This window comes from Pelodiscus sinensis, chromosome 7, assembly GCF_052426305.1.
Source record: "Pelodiscus sinensis isolate ZL-2025 chromosome 7, ASM5242630v1, whole genome shotgun sequence".
Taxonomy (NCBI): domain Eukaryota; kingdom Metazoa; phylum Chordata; order Testudines; family Trionychidae; genus Pelodiscus; species Pelodiscus sinensis.
Genome location: NC_143058.1, coordinates 58,659,014 through 58,677,944, shown reverse-complemented (window position 1 = coordinate 58,677,944; position 18,931 = coordinate 58,659,014). Strand labels below are relative to the sequence as shown.

Here is an 18,931-nt window from a genome sequence, read left to right as displayed (position 1 = left end):
CTTGTGGAATGAGGTTTACCAGAGTGGTCGACAAAGGCTTCCGTTGTCGACCACGGCGCGTCCAGACAACCGCGCTGTGCTGCCAAACAGCTGATTGGCACAGCACGGCGGCCATTTTGATGTAAATGAAGCGGCGATTATTTAAATCGCCTCTTCAATTCCCTATGTCTAGTAAACTCATCTACATGGCTCCATCGACGGAGCCATGTAGTCTAGACATACCCTAAGTGCCAAATTCAGATATACCTGCCACTCCCACAGATTTCAGTCCAGGTTCTGCATGTATCTGAGGTAACAATATGGCCTAATGAACGATTCTTGGTATTTGAACTCATTTGATCATGTTTACTTTCTGTATTACTGGATGAAAGAACCCATCTTCTTCCTCCCCACCCTCACTGGTAGCAGGAGAATTTTGCACTCACATATTGTTGATTTGAGACAGGCATGGGGCAGGAAGGGCTGAGACCACCAGAATTCTCGCTGCTTCCTGAACAGAAAGAAATCCATCACCATAAGAAACCAAGTCAGCATTTTATTACTTCCTACTTAGATGCTCCATGCTACCTCCTGTGCACAAAAAGACTTCAGTGCTCAGATCTGCCTGAAGAATAAATACCAATACAAACTACCAAGAGCAGAAGGCAAGGCTAGTGTTAACTTCTACCCTAACTGCAACTGTTGGAGACAGCTAAGGTGCATCTACTCAGCAGGACTTAACTCTAAATAAGCTATGCAAATTGAGCTATGTCAATTGCATAGCTTATTTTGAAACTGAGAGCGTCTACACAGCACTTATTTGGAAATAGAGCACGCTTCCTCTGACTTCCCTTACTCCTTGTACAAGGAGGGTTACAGGGATCAAAATAAGAAATCCTCCAGCTAGACAGTATTTTGACATTAATTCAAAATAACTGCCTGCTGTGTAGACGCAGACTAAGTTATTTCGAAATAACACAAGTTATTTTGAAATAATGTTGCTGTGTACCCATAGTGTCCTACCAGATCAATCTGAATACCAGTATTCTACATCAGCAGCCTGAAAGTATTGTCCTAAATTAACGCATGTGACTGAGGAGAGCATTATTAGCTATACTGTGGTATACATGGTTGGGAGTGGGCAATGTATGATCTCTGACATGAAGCCTTAATTAAATCTCCTTCTGGGCCTATGTGTATTACATATCTAAGCTTAGCAGTATTCAGTTGTCTGGCATAGTTAGGGACACCTTATGCTTTTTTATTTTGTATGCACTTTGGATAGGACAACATGGGTATAGGATCATTCCAGAGAAGCTGTATAACTAGGGTCCTTTTGAAATGTAAACTGACCATATGCAGAAAACAGAGGTGGTGTGACGGGGAGGACCAGGCCCTGAGGCCAGTAACGGGCTATAGAGAATTTGTCCAAAGAGGCTAGCATGGCTGTGAAGGCACCAGCCAATCAGGGGCTAGGAAGGCCTATAAAAGGAGCTGCAAAGCACAGCAGCAGTCAGTTGCAGCCCAGATCTGAAGTAGTAAAGACCAGGGATGACTGGCTGGATGAGGGAGAGGCAGAACCATGGACAGCTACAAGAGGAGAGCTGGTTAGAGCCGTGGTCTCCAACCTTTTCAACCCCAAGATCACTTTTTTCAAAGTGCTATGTAAGATCTACCTCAAACCCAAATACTCTTGCCCCATTTTCTTCCTGCCCCTTCTTTGAGGCCCTGACACTAAATCCACCCCTTCTCCTCCCCCACCCTCACTCGCTTTCATCTCACTGGGTAAGGGATTGGGGTGCAGAGTCTGGTATTGGACCAAGGTGTTTGGCATATGGGAGGGGCTCCCGGCTTAGCTGAGGGTGGGGAATTGGAGTCCAGGAGGGATTTTAGGGTGCAAGCTCTGGAAAGGAGTTTGGGTGCAGGACGACTTATATCTGGGGCAGGAGGCGGTTCAGGACTGGGACGGGGTTCAGGATGCCGGCTCTGGCTGGGCACCATTTAACTGAGATGGAGTCCAGGTAATGGAGCAGTGAGGTTAAGGCAGCTTACTCCTGCCCTGGCCCTGCACCACTCCTGAAAGCAGCTGGCATGAACAGCAGTGGCTTCATGGCACCATGTGCTGCCCCTCGTCTACAGGCACTGAGACCACAGCTTCTACTGGCCACGGCTCCCCATTACTGATCAATAGGAGCTGCAGGAGCGGTGTCTGCAGGCAAGGACAGCATGTGGAGGTGCCCTGCTCTGCCTCTCTCAGGGCTGCAGGGACATGCCAGCCATGTCCAGGAGCAGCAATTGTCACAGGGATAATGACTCCAGCCACGACAGATTAGGCAGTTTAGAACTCACTGCTCAAAGAATTAAATTTAAGCAATGAGGTTTACCAGCTAATTTGAATTAGGGGCTTTAAATCGGACTCCCGTTTCACTGCCGCATGTAGACGGGCTAGTGAATTTCTAAAATGGCGACCGGCCAGGAACATGCAAATCAAGCGTGGGATATTTAAATCCTGGGCTTGATTTGCAACTTCGGTATGCTTCATTTGCCTCCCTACTTTGAAGTAGGGGGCAAGTGTAGACATACCCTCAGAGTGGAGATGGGGTACAGGTGTGGGGAGAGGGGGGGATACCCTGACATCAACAATCCCCTCTTTTCCCTCCCCCACATCCTGCACAGCAAGCAAGAGGCTCCCAGGGGAGTAGTTCTAAGGCAGAGGGCAGAAGTAGCATGACAGTGGGTGGAAAGGCAACTGAAGTGCCAGCACTTGACAGCTTCCTGGCCAAACCAGTCAGGATCACGTGTCAGAGACTCCAAGATCTACCGGTAGATCCCGATCGACTGATTGGTGACCACTGGGTTAGAGAATGTGAACTATGGCGAGACTATATGATGAATTGTGATAGAGCCCTGAGGAAAAGGGGAGACACTGTCCCCAGAAGGGGAAGTCCTGGAAGCACCACTCTCTATCTGAGTGGGGAATAGCCTGAAAGACCATATAGAAAGCACTGAGATGGACCCTTGGTAAAGGTATAGCCTGGAAGGGGTTGTGATTCACACAGAATGTGACTTGGCCGAGAGCTGAGTAGCCAATAGGCCAATAAACTGAGGCAGTACAGGCACAAGCACTCAGCCAGGTGGGGCACTCGTAGGAGGTGATTGCCACCCATTACAGGTGTTTTTCAATTTGAAAACATGTCAAGTCAGCTTTGAGTATGAAAACACAAAGCTACAGATACCTCACAGATGCCATTTAAAACACTGTAGTGATTTTTTAGAAATAATTATGTCTCTGTGGTGTATACAGGCAGTCCCCGGGTTACATGGATCCGACTTACATCGGATCCCTACTTACAAACGGGGTGAGGCAACCCCGCACTAGCTGCTTCTCCCCTGCAGACGAGGGAGACGCGAAGCTAGCGCCCCTCCTCCCCAGCAGACCAGGGAGACGCGGAGTGGCTTCTCTCAGCAGACACCTCAGCTTGAGAATAAAGGACTGAGGGAAGTGAGGTGTGGGAGAATAAAACTGAGCTCTGGAGAAATGTTTGGCTAGAGTTTCCCCTACAATATGAACCAGTTCCGACTTACATACAAATTCAACTTAAGAACAAACCTACAGTCCCTATCTTGTACGTAACCCGGGGACTGCCTGTATTCTGATTTTTCTCTTTACATTTTTTGTATAACGAAGGAGAGTCCTGAGAAACCTGGCTCCACAATATTTGTAGGAACGTATTTACCTCAGTTTATGTATATAGCACTGACACTGTCAGGGGCTTTAAATCCTAAGATAGAGACAATGCCGCTGCCCCAATTTACTTATAATGAGTCTTAAGGTTTAAAAAAAATCTTGTTTTCACACAAACATCCATAATGCTATTCAAACAAGACATACAGAAGGCCCATAACTGTCTGTCGGGCATCAGGGCGTCTTTATTGACTAAATCAGTCTGTTCGAGAATTGCTCAGTCCAGCTCGTGAAACCCAGGATCACTGGCTCATTGTCTGGTTTGCGCTCAGAGATGCTACCTTTCCTTACCTCTTCAGGAGATGGTTTGACGGTATCAGCCCAGCACAGGCACTCAGGTCTGAAACTTGCCTGGCCTGCCACCAGAGGACATCATTCTGATCAACAATCTGAAGGATTTCGCCCTTTTTAAATGGCAAGCCCGCGTCAGCACATGGTATGGCAGGGTCCTGCAGGGGCCAATAATCTGCCATCGCTCGCACATAGAGCTAATGCAAAACATACAGACAGAAGTGAAGGTGAGCGCTTCAGAACAGACATGGCAGCTGTGTGAGTATTTACAAACTAAGGACTTGATCTGACTTCAGATGACATCAACAAAAGTTTAGTCACTAACTTCAATGGGGAAAAGAACAAGGGCCAAAAATCCAATTGTTAACTTGACCTCCTTTCCCTGGATAACACCAAAAATGCTTTCACTACCTTTGACTTTATCACAGCTCGCTATGTTTAATTATATTACTTACAGTAAACTATTATTTTGGTGGAGAAATGTGTAGGCAAGACATGTTATTAGAGATCTCTGCGAGCTGGACTGGCAATAAATGCTTCGAAACAACCTTACCCTCGTGTATCATACTGTGCAGACTGGCCATTAGACATTATTAGATTAACTGTCTGCGGTAACAATAATAATATGGAAGAAAAGAGTACATTTCTTACGGTTGTTTGGCTGCTGACTGGCCGATCAGAAACTGGAATCAGTTTGAACATAATTGTTCCCTGGGTCAGAGACTAAAAGATTTCAGAAGGAAAAAAAGGTCAAAATATATTTCCTACTGGTAATCCACTGGACGCCTTTAAGTTTCATCACTGTGAGATGAATGATGTCTCCAAAAGCCCATTATAAATATCCTTTCTTTAGGAAGGAAATTGCTTAGCTCTATCAGAAAGCCATATACAGAATCATTATTAAAACCAAGATATTTAAAAAGAACGCTTGATTTAACTCCTGTGTGGGAAACTGTGGAAGATTTTTTTAAAGCCTTTAATGTACATCTTAATGTTAAAAATAAAGATTGAACCTCTTTAATCTGGCAACATCTGTAGTCTGGCATGATATTCATTAGCCAGATGTCCACTTATCATGGATGTGGCCAAGTGTCCTGTGGCCCCATAAAGTTTGTTTACAGCCACCAGTCCTGGCTCTCAGTGTTCTGTGCTGTTATTTAGCTCTAATTTCCCCATAAATGTCTTCTAACAGCCCAGTAAGTAGTGCAAGTGTTTGGTAATGCTGCTAGACAATATTGAACTCCCATGGTTTGGCAAATTCTCTGGTTCAGCACTGGTCAGGGCCCAAGGGTGCCAGACTAAAGAGATGCAATCTGTATACATATTTTACTATTAATTCACAATTATTTTTGGTTCTGAAGTCTAATTTCAATTAACTATCTAGGGCTGGCCTGTGAAAGCATACAAGCAGGGAAGATAATTGTTCTAAAGATTTCTAGATTTTGTGTTATGGTGAACTTTGTATTTCAATGGTAAGTTATGTACCTGAAGTTAGGTGCAAACAGAGAAATCAAAAGATAAATAAAGGAATAGACACTAACCAGAGTGGAACCTCACTGACTGGCATTAATGACAAAAAGACCAATCAAGAATACTAAATACGGAGTGACCTGGTGAGTAAACTAATGAACATCAGGGACAGTGCATCATGGAGTAATCTTAGTTTGCCAATTTTGACAAAGATGATTTTAGTTTCAATTATTTATTATTGTACTTGGTAATGTCGGAATTAATGCATTTGGAAAAATGAACGAAGGCTTAGACAGCTGAGACCTTATGACAACACTCTGTAATGGAACCTTTGCAGAGAACTGGAGTGAGACTGCTGGGCTGATCAGCTAATCAAGTAGTCGATGGAATTTCCATTGACTACTCGATTAGTCGATAAGGGGGGTACTCACTATCACGCTGTGCCTCTCCCTTTGAAATGTACAAGAGCTGCAGGCAGCTCTTGTGCATTTCAAAGGGAGGGAGGCAGCAGGAATCCATGCGAGCAGTCCCTGCTGAGGCAGGTTCCCCACTGTGCTTCTTCCTTTGAAATGTGCAAGAGCCACAGGAGGCTCATGTACATTTCAAAGGGAGAAGCACAACAGTTAGACCAGCAGGAGTGGGACTGTTTCAATCCCTGCTCGTGCCGTTTCCTCGCTGCTCTTCTGCCTCCCCTGTCCCCCACGGAGAAGGTTCTTGGGGGAACCGGCTTTTAAACTGGCTCCCCCCAGCACCGTCTCATGCTCCCCTCCCGTTCTTGCCTCTCTCTGATAGTGGCAGCAATGGGGGGAAGCGAATAGTTGAGTTCCCACTCAACTACCCAATAAGTATTTGCTTATCAGGTAATCGACTAGTCGCTTACATCCCTAGTTTGAGCCTGGCTACAGCTCCCAGCTCTGTTAGCTACTCCCCTCACGGAAGTGATTTACATAGAGTGCTGGGAGAGCTCTCTCCCAGCGCTTGTGCCTTGGCCACACCTTCAGTTTAAATTGCTGCCACAGCTACACTTTAAACTTTTAGGTGTGGACAAAGCCTAACACTGAGAATTTTGGCTGCTCATTTTACAGGAAGTGCACTTATGAGTTCATAGAATTACGTTTGAGCTACAAAGACATTTAAAAAAAATGGTAACGTGCATTTCATACCAGAATGTGGATGACTTGCTCCGGCTCTAGACCCTCCACTGGCACTCCATTCACCTCTACCAGTTTGTCTCCAGCGTACAGCAACCCTAGAATAAACAAGGTACAGGAAAGAAGAACCACGTTTTAAAGAAAAGTTGTGATTCTGAGAAGTTCCAACAGAACTTTGGAGAACAGACCTAAATTAAGAAATTTTCCTATCCTAGATATGGACCCACGTCAGGAATTTCAGGTCTGAAGCAGTAATGTGCTGTGGGTAGAGCAGACGGTTCTGTCACAGGCTTCGCTGTGGAATCTCAAGCTACTGGTGTGGCTTCTCTGAGCCTCAGTTTGTCTACCTGTAGAATAGGTGTATTAATTCTTCCCCTTTTTTGTAAAGCACTTTGAGATCTAATGATGATGAAAGAAACTTAAGGAGTGTGACATTCTTCTCCAAACTAGAGTTCCCACACAACTGACATGATCAGAGTCAGAGTTCTGGTTCTGACCTCTATAGTAATAGGCTGAGTTAAAATGTGCAGAGCTAGATCTGAAACCTTTCATTGTTCACAGGAAGTTGTTGGGGAAGGAGAGAACATATCTGGCATTTGGACTCATCTTTAATTCCACAGAAATAAGTTTACTAAAGATAAGCAGCAAACATATGATCTGTCACGCAAATCATAAGCGATGGTTTAATTTTCCCCTTGAACTCAGTTACACCGTCTCAGAGGGATTGGTCCTGCCTAGAGCAGGGGGCTGGACTTGATGGCTTTCTAAGGTCTCTTCCAGCTCTATGGTTCTATGATTCTATATGTTTTAATCTCTATCTGTAAAAACAATGAGGAGTCCTGTTGCACCTTAGAAACAGATTTATTAGGGCGGAGTGGCCAACCTGCGGTTTGCGAGCCGCATGCGGCTCTTCCAAGAAAAAATTGCAGCTCCTGCACCCGTGGCTCTGAAAGGGGCAGCATCCTGTGCAGAGTTCAAAAAGGCCACCTTCAAAGGGCAATGCCTGCTCTGCTCTTAAAAGGGAAAACATGATATCCCCCCCCCCTGTTTTTTTGCTCAACAACTTTTCCCCCTCGGCTCTTTGCACTGTATCCACCACTATTTTGGCTCTTCATCTGTAATGGGTTGGCCACCCCTGAATTAGGGTATAAGTTTTCATGGGTAAAACCCACTTCATCAGATGAATTGGAGTAGAAGTTCAAGAGGCGGGGGGTATAGATAAGAACAAAAGAAATAAGTTACTTGTGTTAATGAGGCTAATCAAGTAAGGATGGATATGGCTCATTCACAACAGTTGATGTGGAGATGTGACTATCAAGAGAGGGGAAATTGCCTTTGTAGTGTATTACATGGGTTAATTAATCCTAACAGGATCTCATGTAGCTGCCTTATGCAACTTTGGTAAAATTATCCTCCAGATAGAGAGACTAGAGTAGAGTCTGAGCAAGTTATGCACCTTCTGGTATGAAATTAAGAATGCTGTTCATGCCAGGGGGCACAGTTTTGTATTACTGCTTAATTCATACCAAGTTGATCCAGGTGCTGGTACTGAGTGTAAAATACTGCAAGATTGTGTTTGACATTGGTTCTCTAGCTCACCTCTCTGGAATGCCACACATTTACCACAGAATGAGATGGTCAAGGAGAAATAAAAAAGTCAGAACTTAGTACTTTATTGTGAGGCAATTACTGCTATTTATATAGCACTGTACAGGGTATATGCCTAAAGGTCCTAATGGGAAAGAATTTGCTGTTGCAGACAAAAAACTTTTTTTCCCTGCTGTGTGATTCAATTAGCACTTACCACTTCTGTCTGCCAGCCCACCATGGATCACCCTGGCAACCACAATGTCACCCGTTACCTCGTGGCGTTTAATGGTGGCACCCTGGCAGAATAAAAAGAATAAATATCTTTTGATTCCTTTCAAAAGGCAAGTCTGATCTCCTTAATGACTGGAGAGGACTGAAAAAGATTCCTTTTCCACTTAAAACTGCACAGTATCGCAAGACCCATAAGTACAGTGCACAAAAACCACAGCCCCATTTCCAGGTCTCGCATTACAGACAATCTTAATTAGGACCAACTGTAATAGAACTTTTACATCTCTAATGTTATGATTTTGTAGTGCTAAGCCTTGTACTTACCACAAACAGTACAATATAAAATCCTTAATTCACAAGGGCAAACAACTTCCAAGATATTTCCTTAGTTCCCCCCTCCCCTTCTTCCCCTTCTGTTTGCCAAGAAGGCACTTGACTTGTTCAAGATGAGTCTTTGTCAACTTAAAAGAGAACAGAATTAACATTTCTATCACCTTGCTTATAAGCAAGGCATTGAAATAGAGCGCTTTATTGACTCTCTTACACAAGCTCGAATAATCAAATCATCAGAAAGATTCTTTACCAGGGGCTGCTTGTTTTTCACTAAGCAGACAATCCTCATAGCTTCCTCATTTTCAGGAATGTTATCTGGTAGAGGGGGGAGGGTTGGTTCAAAATCTTTCTGCGCCACAGTATCATGAGCTGATAGTAAGGCCTGTGACAAGAAAAAAAAAAAAAAGTCACGCAAAGGTCATCCAAGAAACAGCTCGGACCAGGCTGCCCTGGAGTCAGAAGCAGGAGATTGAATTTTTACAAGAATATAGATCCACACGCCGGTGAGTGTCATTATTGCCCTTTCCACTAAAATATTCCATCACTGGACACTTTTCTGATCAGGAGAAATGAGTCTTCATTTCATCAAGGCTATGGCACAAGCACTGAAGCTTTGTAATAGTTCTTAAGACAAAAGAAGTTTGTCTGTGCGAATACTGTGCCCCGTGTGTCTTAGAATTTAATCGATCCCTCAAAAGCATAGATATTAAATAGAGCTGTTACCATTGGCTTGCTGTACATACTGTAGATATTCATTCTTTCAGGGGGTGGATGGGGGACAGACTTTGTCTACACTGGCAACTAAGCAATAAAGTTTTTGTCCAGAGCTTTGCTGTGGCAAGTACTAGTGTAACCAGCACCTTGTCAACAGGAGTGTTTGTCCAAAAGCAGATACCACTCACAGGGAGTGGAAGTTTTTTTTTTTTTTAAATTGCTGCGTTGACACAGTCATGTCGCTAAAAGCTGCATAGTGCAGATTTACCCACAGACTTCAAAGATGGGGAAAAGAATCCCACCCTTGCAAATCCATAGATACTATGGTCCACTAATTTCTTCTTGCCATAAGAATCCAGTTCTCTATTCCCTCCTCTGCTGTCATCTGAAGATCTCATCCTCCCTCCCTCCCCCCGCACTGTAGTCATTTCAGAGGAGATGTTTTGACTCCCTTTTCCTGACTAGCACTTGCCTTGAAGTGTGGATTTCGCAGAAGTCGTCTCAGCTCTTTGATCTCTGTAGACTGAGGGACTCCACGCAACAACTCCACCACCTGGTGATGAAAGAGCGGGAACTGGATCCATGAGGAATTCCTGTTTTAAATACTGTAGTAAACTTTATTTAGTGAACTATGATATAACAGACCTTTAACTCCATGCTATGAGACTAAGTGAATTCCCTTCTCTGAGCCTACAAGTAGATTTCATTACCAGTATGAGCTTTTAGCACGTACCATTAAGCTTCCAGCTAATTCTGTCCTGAACTGATTAAAATCATCCCATCAGAAATCTTATAACATTCATAGATTTGAGACAGGCTCCTTTTGTGGTCAACTCTTACGACAACGCAGATTATGAATTGTGAGGAGACATGATGTAGCAGTTAATGCACAGGACTTGTAGTGATTCTGTCGCTGACTGTAATTCTGGGGATTCCACACCCTCTATAAGCCTTTGATCACTCACCTGTCTTACAAGAAGGCAAGGCTAAATTCATGAATGCTTGTGATCTGCACTCAGATCCTCAGACAGGCTGCACCATACATATGTAGAGTATTATTATGTGCCAGCAAATTAACAGATGGGTTTGGTTAAAACAAGGAATATAGTCTCTCATATAATCTCACCTCACGAGACAGTGCACGTGCTTGGGGGGTGACAGGATCTGTTTTTTTTCTGACAGCTTGATGGAGGCATTCATAAACCTAGAGGGTGAAATGATAAAAGGACACAATGCAAGATTACTCAGTGGATGCACACCCTTCTTGGCATGCTCCATTCATATGTAAACATACACACCACAGCAGTGCCACACCACTAAAGATTTTCTAGAACTTGCTAGAATAAATGTCATAAGGGTCTTCTGATTTAAGACCTAAATACAGATCACCAGCTGAACCCAATCTTAAATCTCTGACATTGCACAGCACGAGATGATTATCCAGGTATACTGGATTTACCACCTTAATCTAAACTCTCTGGAATAGGTCACTGTCAAAGGCAAGATAACAGGCTTATTGGACCGGTGGTCTAATCCAGTATGGCAGTGCTCAGAGATGCCCCTGTTTCCTTCTCTCCTCAGCTGTAGTTCTTAGTCAAATAGCAAAGCTAAAGTAAAATAATCCAATTTAAAATACTGCCTTTGAGGAAAATTTTGAAAAAGGAAGCGTTTTTTAATTTTTGTATTAACAACCTTGATCCTGTTTACAGCAGTTTCAAAAATGCCTTTCCTTCTAAAATGTTGAACTTTGATTTTTAAGCTATTTTGTCTAACAGGAAAATTTCCTTCCCATTTCAAAATCTGATGCTAACATATAGTCCTCAATTATACATCACAGCAGTGCAAACAATAATAGTAACCAACATTTCAGATTTATTAGCACTTTTCATTTATTCATTCAGGCAAAACAGGATATCACCCCCATTGTATAACTGGCAATTGAGCAACAAAGCTTTGGTCATTCACAGCTGCTGTGGTACAGACTATCACTTGCAGCCCATCTTAAATCTCCCAGTGATTGCATGGTATTACCCAATTAGCTAGGTACACTGGGATTTTCCACCTTTAATCTGAAGTATCTGGATTAATTAACCTACAGTCCTCAGATGGTATAGTGAGGCAGACACCAGTTGGTCTCCAGGGAAGACTTCCCTTGCCGAGAAAGAGGGCTTTACCTTGAGGAGAGCTTGCAGCCAGGGAGATCTGAGCAGGTCGAACAACACTCCAACTCCATTGACATCTTTTTTACAGAACAGACTCAACTCTTGTAACACTAGAGTCAGAATAAGAGATAAGCCTGAGCCCACGAAACAAACGAACGCAATGCATTTTAGCACAAACAGCTGATCAAAATGGCCAAGTATTGGCCCAGACCTCAACTCACTTGCATTTACATTCTCTTTTAATGAGACCCAGACACCCAACTGGTAATCCCTTAAGAAGAAAAGCTCAGTGGCACATACCTTCTTGTGCAGGGCAAGCAATTTGCCAATCAATCAGAGAAACATATTTCCCATGGATATTCCATACCTATTTAAGTTTGAAACCAAGTAGACATTTATTCCAACTATGTACTATCATCGTCACATGCATCTGACGAAGTGGGTCTTTGCCCACGAAAGCTTATGCTCCCACACTTCAGTTAGTCTATAAGGTGCCACAGGATTCCTCGCCGCTTATGTACTATAGTAACTCTGCCTTGTCTGTGTCTATAGGGAATTTTTTTTAAGATTGTCAGCAGAGATTGTTTCTCTCTTGGCAGTTAGAAAATACCACCGCATATCAAGGTCTATACTTGCGGCTGGGGAATCTTTTCTGAGTTGGGGGCCACTGACCCTCAGAAAAACGAGTCATGGGCCTCACACAAGTGAGAAGTAAAAAGCAAAAAACCCTACAAAACCTCACTGACCCCAACTGAGAAGACACTCCCCACATTCCCCTCCTACACCAGAGCCTGGGGGGCCTAGCCTAGTAGATTTTGTATGATCCAGCCCCCCTGTGCTGGAGCACCAGCAGGGGCTTCTTAATGCTGGGGGAGGCCCTGAGCCTCGGAGGCTGGATCCAGCTAAGCCAGGGGCCGCATCCAGCCCCCACACCTGAAGTTCCCCACCCCTGGTCTATACAATAATAATGCACATTCCAGCCTGACCTCAGAGCTCAGTGAATAAATCTATACCACTGTCACTCACCCTGTACATTACCTCCCGGGAATGGGGAAAGAATTCTTCCTATCAGAAACAGCACCGTTTCCCCAACATAGAGAGAATGGGAACACTACATTGACACAATGAAAATCTAGGCCTTTTTGAAATCTAGAGGAGACATAACACTTTTTGTCCTTTTTAGTTTATCCCCCATTATACAAAATCAGGCCTATATACAAACAGGAAGCTCAATTTTCACATCAGTGTTGGCTCATACCATTGCCCTATGCTCTGCCCAGGAAATAAGAGAAAACTGAAAATATTAACGTACAAAAATACAAGGATAGGTGTCTAACTTCCACAGGGGCCAACGGCAGGGCCACCCTTAGGATTTACGGGCCCTACGCAATACTATTAAACTGGTGCTCCTATGCCTGAGGGCAGCCGGGGGTGAGAGAGAATCTTCAGCAACACACAAATGAAATATTTTAAATTAAAGTCTTGTCGACTAAGATGGTAAATTCAGAAACTGACAGTCTATACCTGGGGTTGGCAAATGCCTGTGAAATGGCTCTTTCAGAGGTTCAGTGTTCTGCTAACAGCTCGGGCAGGCTCGCTCACTTTTAAGTTAACTAGACCCTTGCCAGAGGAAGTCAAACCACAGAACAGGGATAGGAAGAGGTAGGCGGGTGGACATTAAGACCCAGCGGTGCCCCAAGTTTTCAGGTGACCAATGCAGCTACATATTCTGTGTATGGGTAAGGATGGCCCTGGCCAACAGACTTGCAGGGCCTCTGGGCATGGGGGCTGGCTACACACTTCAGGACGGGACAAGGCCTCAGGTGGAAGGGGCATGGCTGGGACAGCCGGTCCACAGCACCTCCATGATTTAAAGGATCCAGGGCTCCGGCTGCCCCTGTGGTAGGGCGGTGGCCAGGAGCGCCGAACTCTTCTGAATCACTAGGCCCCCTTTACTCTCCCTCCCTCCATTGCCAGGCCTGCTGACTCCCACTGAAAGCCAATAGGACCTGTGCACCTAATTCACTGAGGCAGTCTGTAAATCTGCACCTTCAGAAATCTGTTCCTAGTGATTTTCTGCTTCTGCACAATCCAACTGATCCAATCCCTCACCCCCAAATACATTCTGATTTTCAACACTTCCTATGACCCCCTCGCTTCCTCTTGTGTGCTTCCTCAGAGGAACTATCCTTCTCCTTCCTGCCCCAAAAAGGGTGGCCAGGTGTCCGGCATTCACCCGGACAGTCCGGTATTTTCACCTGTCCAGTAAAAAAATTCAGAGAATACCAGACACCTGAGATGTCGGGTATTTCCTGATTTTTTCCCCCGGCCAGGAGGTGAAAATGCCAGGCACCTGGTAACCCTACAAACACTCCCACCCTCCGACCCCAGCCCTCATGCTTACCTGGTTCTGCAAGGCTGCAGGCACAAAATGGCTGCCAACCAAGGGGAAGCAATGCTTAGTGCTCAACCGCTCCCCTGTTCCTATCCCTTCACTCACTCTTAAAGGACACATGCTGTTTTAATACTGTTTTATTTTAATTTAATTTTTATTTATTTATTTTTTTTGCTTAATAAGTCTTGGAGTCTTTTTTTTTTTTTTGCTCAACAATTTTGGTCTCCCCCTCTTCCCTCTCCCCCCTTTTTTTCCCCTTCAACAGAATTTTTTCCCGGTGTGTTTTTTTTGGGGGGGGGGAGGTGCGGTATTTTTGTTTCAACCATCTGGCAACCCTATGCCTCAAGTCAAGCATCTCGCTAGTTGAAGTACTCAAGGGCCAACAGATTCACTTTGTTTCCTTCTTTCACTCCTCTTTGTTGTTCAGCCCTGAAAGCAGGAGCATCGTTGCCATGGTACTACTGTCCGGGCTGCTAAGCTGTTACAGGTGCTCAGTCGTCTCTTCTTGGCATTCCAGTGCTCTCAGCCCTGGAAAGCACAGCCTGCCAACTGACCAGGTCTGGATCGCAGGCTCAGGTCAGTGACAAAGAGGTGGGGGGGCTCAGTGAGCAGCAGGAGTCTCTGCTGTTCCCTCGGCTGCACAAAGGATTAAGGGGAGGTTCTTCAACATTTGTTGACCGACTGAGACAAACAACTTGTATAGGTGTCATGACATCTGCTTGTTACCTCCCCTTGTACCTTACTCCTGATGTCTCAGGCAAAACATCCCTATTCATCATTTCTGTCAAGCCCTTGTATCTTGTGCTAGGAGGTTAGGATGTATTTGGGCTTATCTTTTGAAAGGAATTCACATACATATCTAGTGCCAGGTATTTCTTAAGAGTGCCTGTGTTTTAGCAATGCCAGCAGTACCCTTGCAGAGTTCACGTATCAGACAGTGAACTTCTACGCACCTACTGTAATACATAGCCTGATTTTGGGTCACAGATTAGCCTCGCTTTCCTGACAGTGATTCAGGCCTGAAGTCTTACACCAAGTCCCATGCTCCATGCTCTCTCACTCTCTCTCCTACATCCTTTTTGTATTTTTCCCCCATGATGCCCCTTTGATTGCAAATGCCTTGCTGACCTAGTGCTCCAAACAAGTCCCTTTTCATTCAGATACCTCCTCCTCCAACCTCAGTTCTTCCACCAGAACTGATCACTCCCTCACACAAATTTACATAACACTACAATACAGTCAGTTTTGACCACTGCAGATAATGGCACCGAAGACTACAACTCTTTCTCTTTTGTTTATTGCTCTCCTGCCCATAGCCTCCCTCTGTTTGTTGACAGTTCCTTCTTATTTTGCTATCACTTAAGCCTTAATCCTTATGCTTGTGTAAGGAAGAATCTGACCCGGGGACCCATGGAGCTTAGTGTAGGAGCCTCTACAGCTTGAACTATAAAGCCAGCTGGCTCTCAGCTTAAGTCATAGAGCTCCCTTGTTCTTATCTCTCACTGTACATGGTCTAAGTGCCACTACACGAGAGAGTAAACCACACTAGGTGTGTGAGTTACACTTGTGCTTTGCTTTAAGTTAACTGACTTCAGGTAAACTATTCAGATTCTTGTTTTCCAGATCAGCAAGTAGATGGTCATCTCTCTCAGATGGGGACTTTGACAAAAATTATTGGGAGCTAGTGATTAGTGATTTTAGATGCCCAATTTTTAAAAGGTGCCTGATTCGGAAGGAAGATGTTCAGTATTTTCGAAAAAATAAAATAAAAGAGGCTCTTAAGCATTTAAAACCAAGCTTCCCAAATTCATTAGTCACCTTTAAAAATTTAGGCCCTTACCTCAGTTGTGCTTGTAATGCCTAATGCACACCTATCTGGTACTACATAAAGAAATAAATAAGATTGAAATCCAACCAAGGATTTGGCATACTGTATATGCTCTTTTAAAATATTACTGATAGCTGCAATGTAATAGAAAAATAGGCACGTTCTTTCTTGGCTTGAAAAAGGAACACAAAAAGTGCTGTACCATTCTCCTGGCTGTGTACTGCAAGCATCTCCATCTTCTCCCTCATTCTAGGAGATTCGCCACGTTTCTCTGAATGGATCATTCACAGCAGCAGGGTTTCACAAAACAGACTCCCAACTGGGAAGCAAAGAATAAGCACACTGGAATAAGTTTCGATTTGTAAGAAAGTAGAATAAAAACAGAATGGGGGATGGAAATAGAGTTTCAGATTTAAATAACACAAGACTATATCACAACCAATTTAAATGAGATGTTGGCTAAGAAAGCCAAAACTAGGCAGGACTTGCCTCTGAGGCCAGGTCTACATGAGGGAGCAGTGTCAAACCAAGGGACGCAATTCCAGCTACATGAATAGCACAGCTGAGTCGACATGCCTTAGTCAAATTACTGCGGCATCCCCATTGTGGGAGGTGAGGTTGATGGGAGAAACTCTTCCATCAACTCCCTTTACTCTTCTTGCTCTGGTGGAGTACCAGAATTAATGTGAGCTTAATCATTGAGTCTTTACTAGAACTGCTAAATCGGCCACTGGGAGATCGACCCCAACAGCTCCAATCTGTGTAAGTGTAGACAGGGTCTCAATTAGAGTCCATGTCAACTGCTCATTAAACTTTAGTAACCAAAGGCAAAATTTGTCTCTCTTTTAGGGCAGCCTATGACAATATAAAACCTGAAAGTGATATTTTATAATGGAAATACCAGTACTTTCCACAGCAGCATGAAGCATGGCACTCAGCACTGCTTGCAACTTTAAAAGTTCTTATAACTTTTTTTGTTAAAAAAAACCCACACATAATATGGGCAAATTCAATCTGTGAAATGATTACATTTTAAATTAGTAATTATATGCCATGGACAGCACACCCAGAGGAAACTCTCCTTTCTATTTATCTTTCAAATGTAGCTATAGAGAAACTGAAGCCTTGTCTCCACTTATCAGGAGATCAATGCTGTGGAGATCCAATGCCCAGGGCTCAATTTAGTGGGTCTAGTAAGGACCCACTAAATTGACCGCTGATCGTGCCCGTCAACTCCGGTACTCCACCAGTTTATGAGAAGTAATGGAAATCAACAAGAGAGTTTCTCCCATCGACCTACTGCAGTAGGGACGCCATGGAAATTTGAACTAAGGTACATCGACTATTTACTATGCAAGTCACGTAGCTGGAGTTGCATATCTTAGTTGGATTCTGTCCCCTAATCTGACCTGGCCCAAGTCAAGGATTTTTAGCACTGATATTTGACAGTGGCAGAAGAGTCGATCGTCCAGAGAAAACTAAAGTTGTATGTTCAGTTTCCCATTTCTAGCAGCTCAGAGCCATCCATAGATCCGAAGGAACAGGATGAACCCACCGCATTCAGTCACATGTATTCTATCAGATTTGGAACCTAGGTCTCCATAAGTATAAAGTCTGTATCAACATACAGGGGGTCCTCGCTATAAGTCCAAGATATGTTCCAAAAAACTTGGACTTATAGCAAGACAATTTAAAGCGGGGAATTGTTTTCCCGTGGCTGACTTCCATTTAAGCAAATTGGGGGGAGTGTTTTGCGCGACTTATAGCAGGGAATGGGAGGACTTATAATGCATCAGTTCCTACAAACGTCCATGACTTTAGTGTGGAATGGATGTATACTGGGGCGACTTATAGTGGAGACCTCCTGTAATGTGTCCTCTGGACCCTAACTGGTACAGCCAAGATTACAATTATAAAATTAACACTGAGGAAAGGAATTTCTCAGTGGAAAGGTTTGGTTATAGCTCAATCAAAAGGCAATGCCTCCCACGTAAATAAATGAATTGCATTATGAGCCATTTGATCAAAGGAGACAATAACAACTGTAACGTACAAGTAGTGAATCCCATACCAACCTGTGTTAGATATACTGAAGTTTATCTTCTGGATTACCAAAACAAGGTGGCAGCTATTTTCCCAGCACTGTGGATAGGAATTTTATAAGGTACAGGAGGAGATTTATTACTTCAATCTGCTTATGAAAGCAGAAGGAATTACTGTCACTGTTACTGCACTTCTTAGTGCCTATTTTTAGTGGTGCTTCTTCTTTTCTCTTGGGTCATGCCCTATATTGAAAAGGCACGTGGGATCAGGGAGAGAATTCAGAAGAGATAGCTGATTGTGGTTTAATCATAGTACTATAGAATATATCTTATTCTCCACAAATTTGCAGCTTCAGGGAGCAAAGAAAAGTACCATTTTAAACACTTGGTAGGATCTCATGTACTGCTTTTATACTCTAATCCAAGAGATGGCAAAGAATACAGTCTTTGAAAACATGCCTTATTGTTTTTCTAAAAAACCATAAATCAGGCTTCTCAGAGCACAATGTGATTTTCCAACCTCCATGCTGGTACAATACACTGAACAGTTTCTATTTCATTTCCTCCAGTGATTTCAACTATTTTTCATACATTTTATACATTTGGAATTTTTGCCCCTTCCCCTGTCTTGTAGGTACCAGTATTTAATGGTTTTTTTAATAACTTTGAATCTGTTCCTTCTTTTAAGAGTATCTCTTCCCCTGATCTGCCTAATACTGGATTTTAACCATTGAGGCTATGTATGATAGATGATTAAAACCTGTTTCCTAAACTTCTGAGCCATTAGAAAAAGAAATGCAGGAATCTTATTTCAGTGTGGCAGAGCAAAGGAAAGAAACAACATTATATAAAGCAGTAAATTAATTCAGTATATCCCTAGCTTCCAGCAACTGCAGGATTTTGTGGTTTATTTGCAGTTTAGGTGCTACTATTCAGGTTGGTTCCAAAATGCAAGTGCAAAGTACACCTACAGAAGGGAAAGGCCGTGTGTCTGTAAGTA

The 18,931-nt window shown here is 43.6% G+C and overlaps 1 protein-coding gene across 1 annotated transcript in view; it reads right to left on the bottom strand.

Moving 5' to 3' along the window:
- MPP4 (MAGUK p55 scaffold protein 4) overlaps positions 1 to 16,192 on the bottom strand; it is a 39,067-nt gene extending 22,875 nt beyond the window's left edge. Inside the window, exons 1-10 of the mRNA XM_089779808.1 lie at positions 16,092 to 16,192; positions 11,679 to 11,800; positions 10,631 to 10,708; positions 9,977 to 10,057; positions 9,041 to 9,172; positions 8,441 to 8,522; positions 6,649 to 6,734; positions 4,667 to 4,738; positions 4,016 to 4,212; positions 426 to 490 (exon numbers count right to left, since the gene is read on the bottom strand). Of these exons, the coding sequence (XP_089635934.1) occupies positions 426 to 490; positions 4,016 to 4,212; positions 4,667 to 4,738; positions 6,649 to 6,734; positions 8,441 to 8,522; positions 9,041 to 9,172; positions 9,977 to 10,057; positions 10,631 to 10,708; positions 11,679 to 11,800; positions 16,092 to 16,173 (997 nt within the window). The 5' untranslated portion in view covers positions 16,174 to 16,192. The remainder of the gene's footprint in view (positions 1 to 425; positions 491 to 4,015; positions 4,213 to 4,666; positions 4,739 to 6,648; positions 6,735 to 8,440; positions 8,523 to 9,040; positions 9,173 to 9,976; positions 10,058 to 10,630; positions 10,709 to 11,678; positions 11,801 to 16,091) is intronic.
- Positions 16,193 to 18,931: the final 2,739 nt, after the last annotated feature.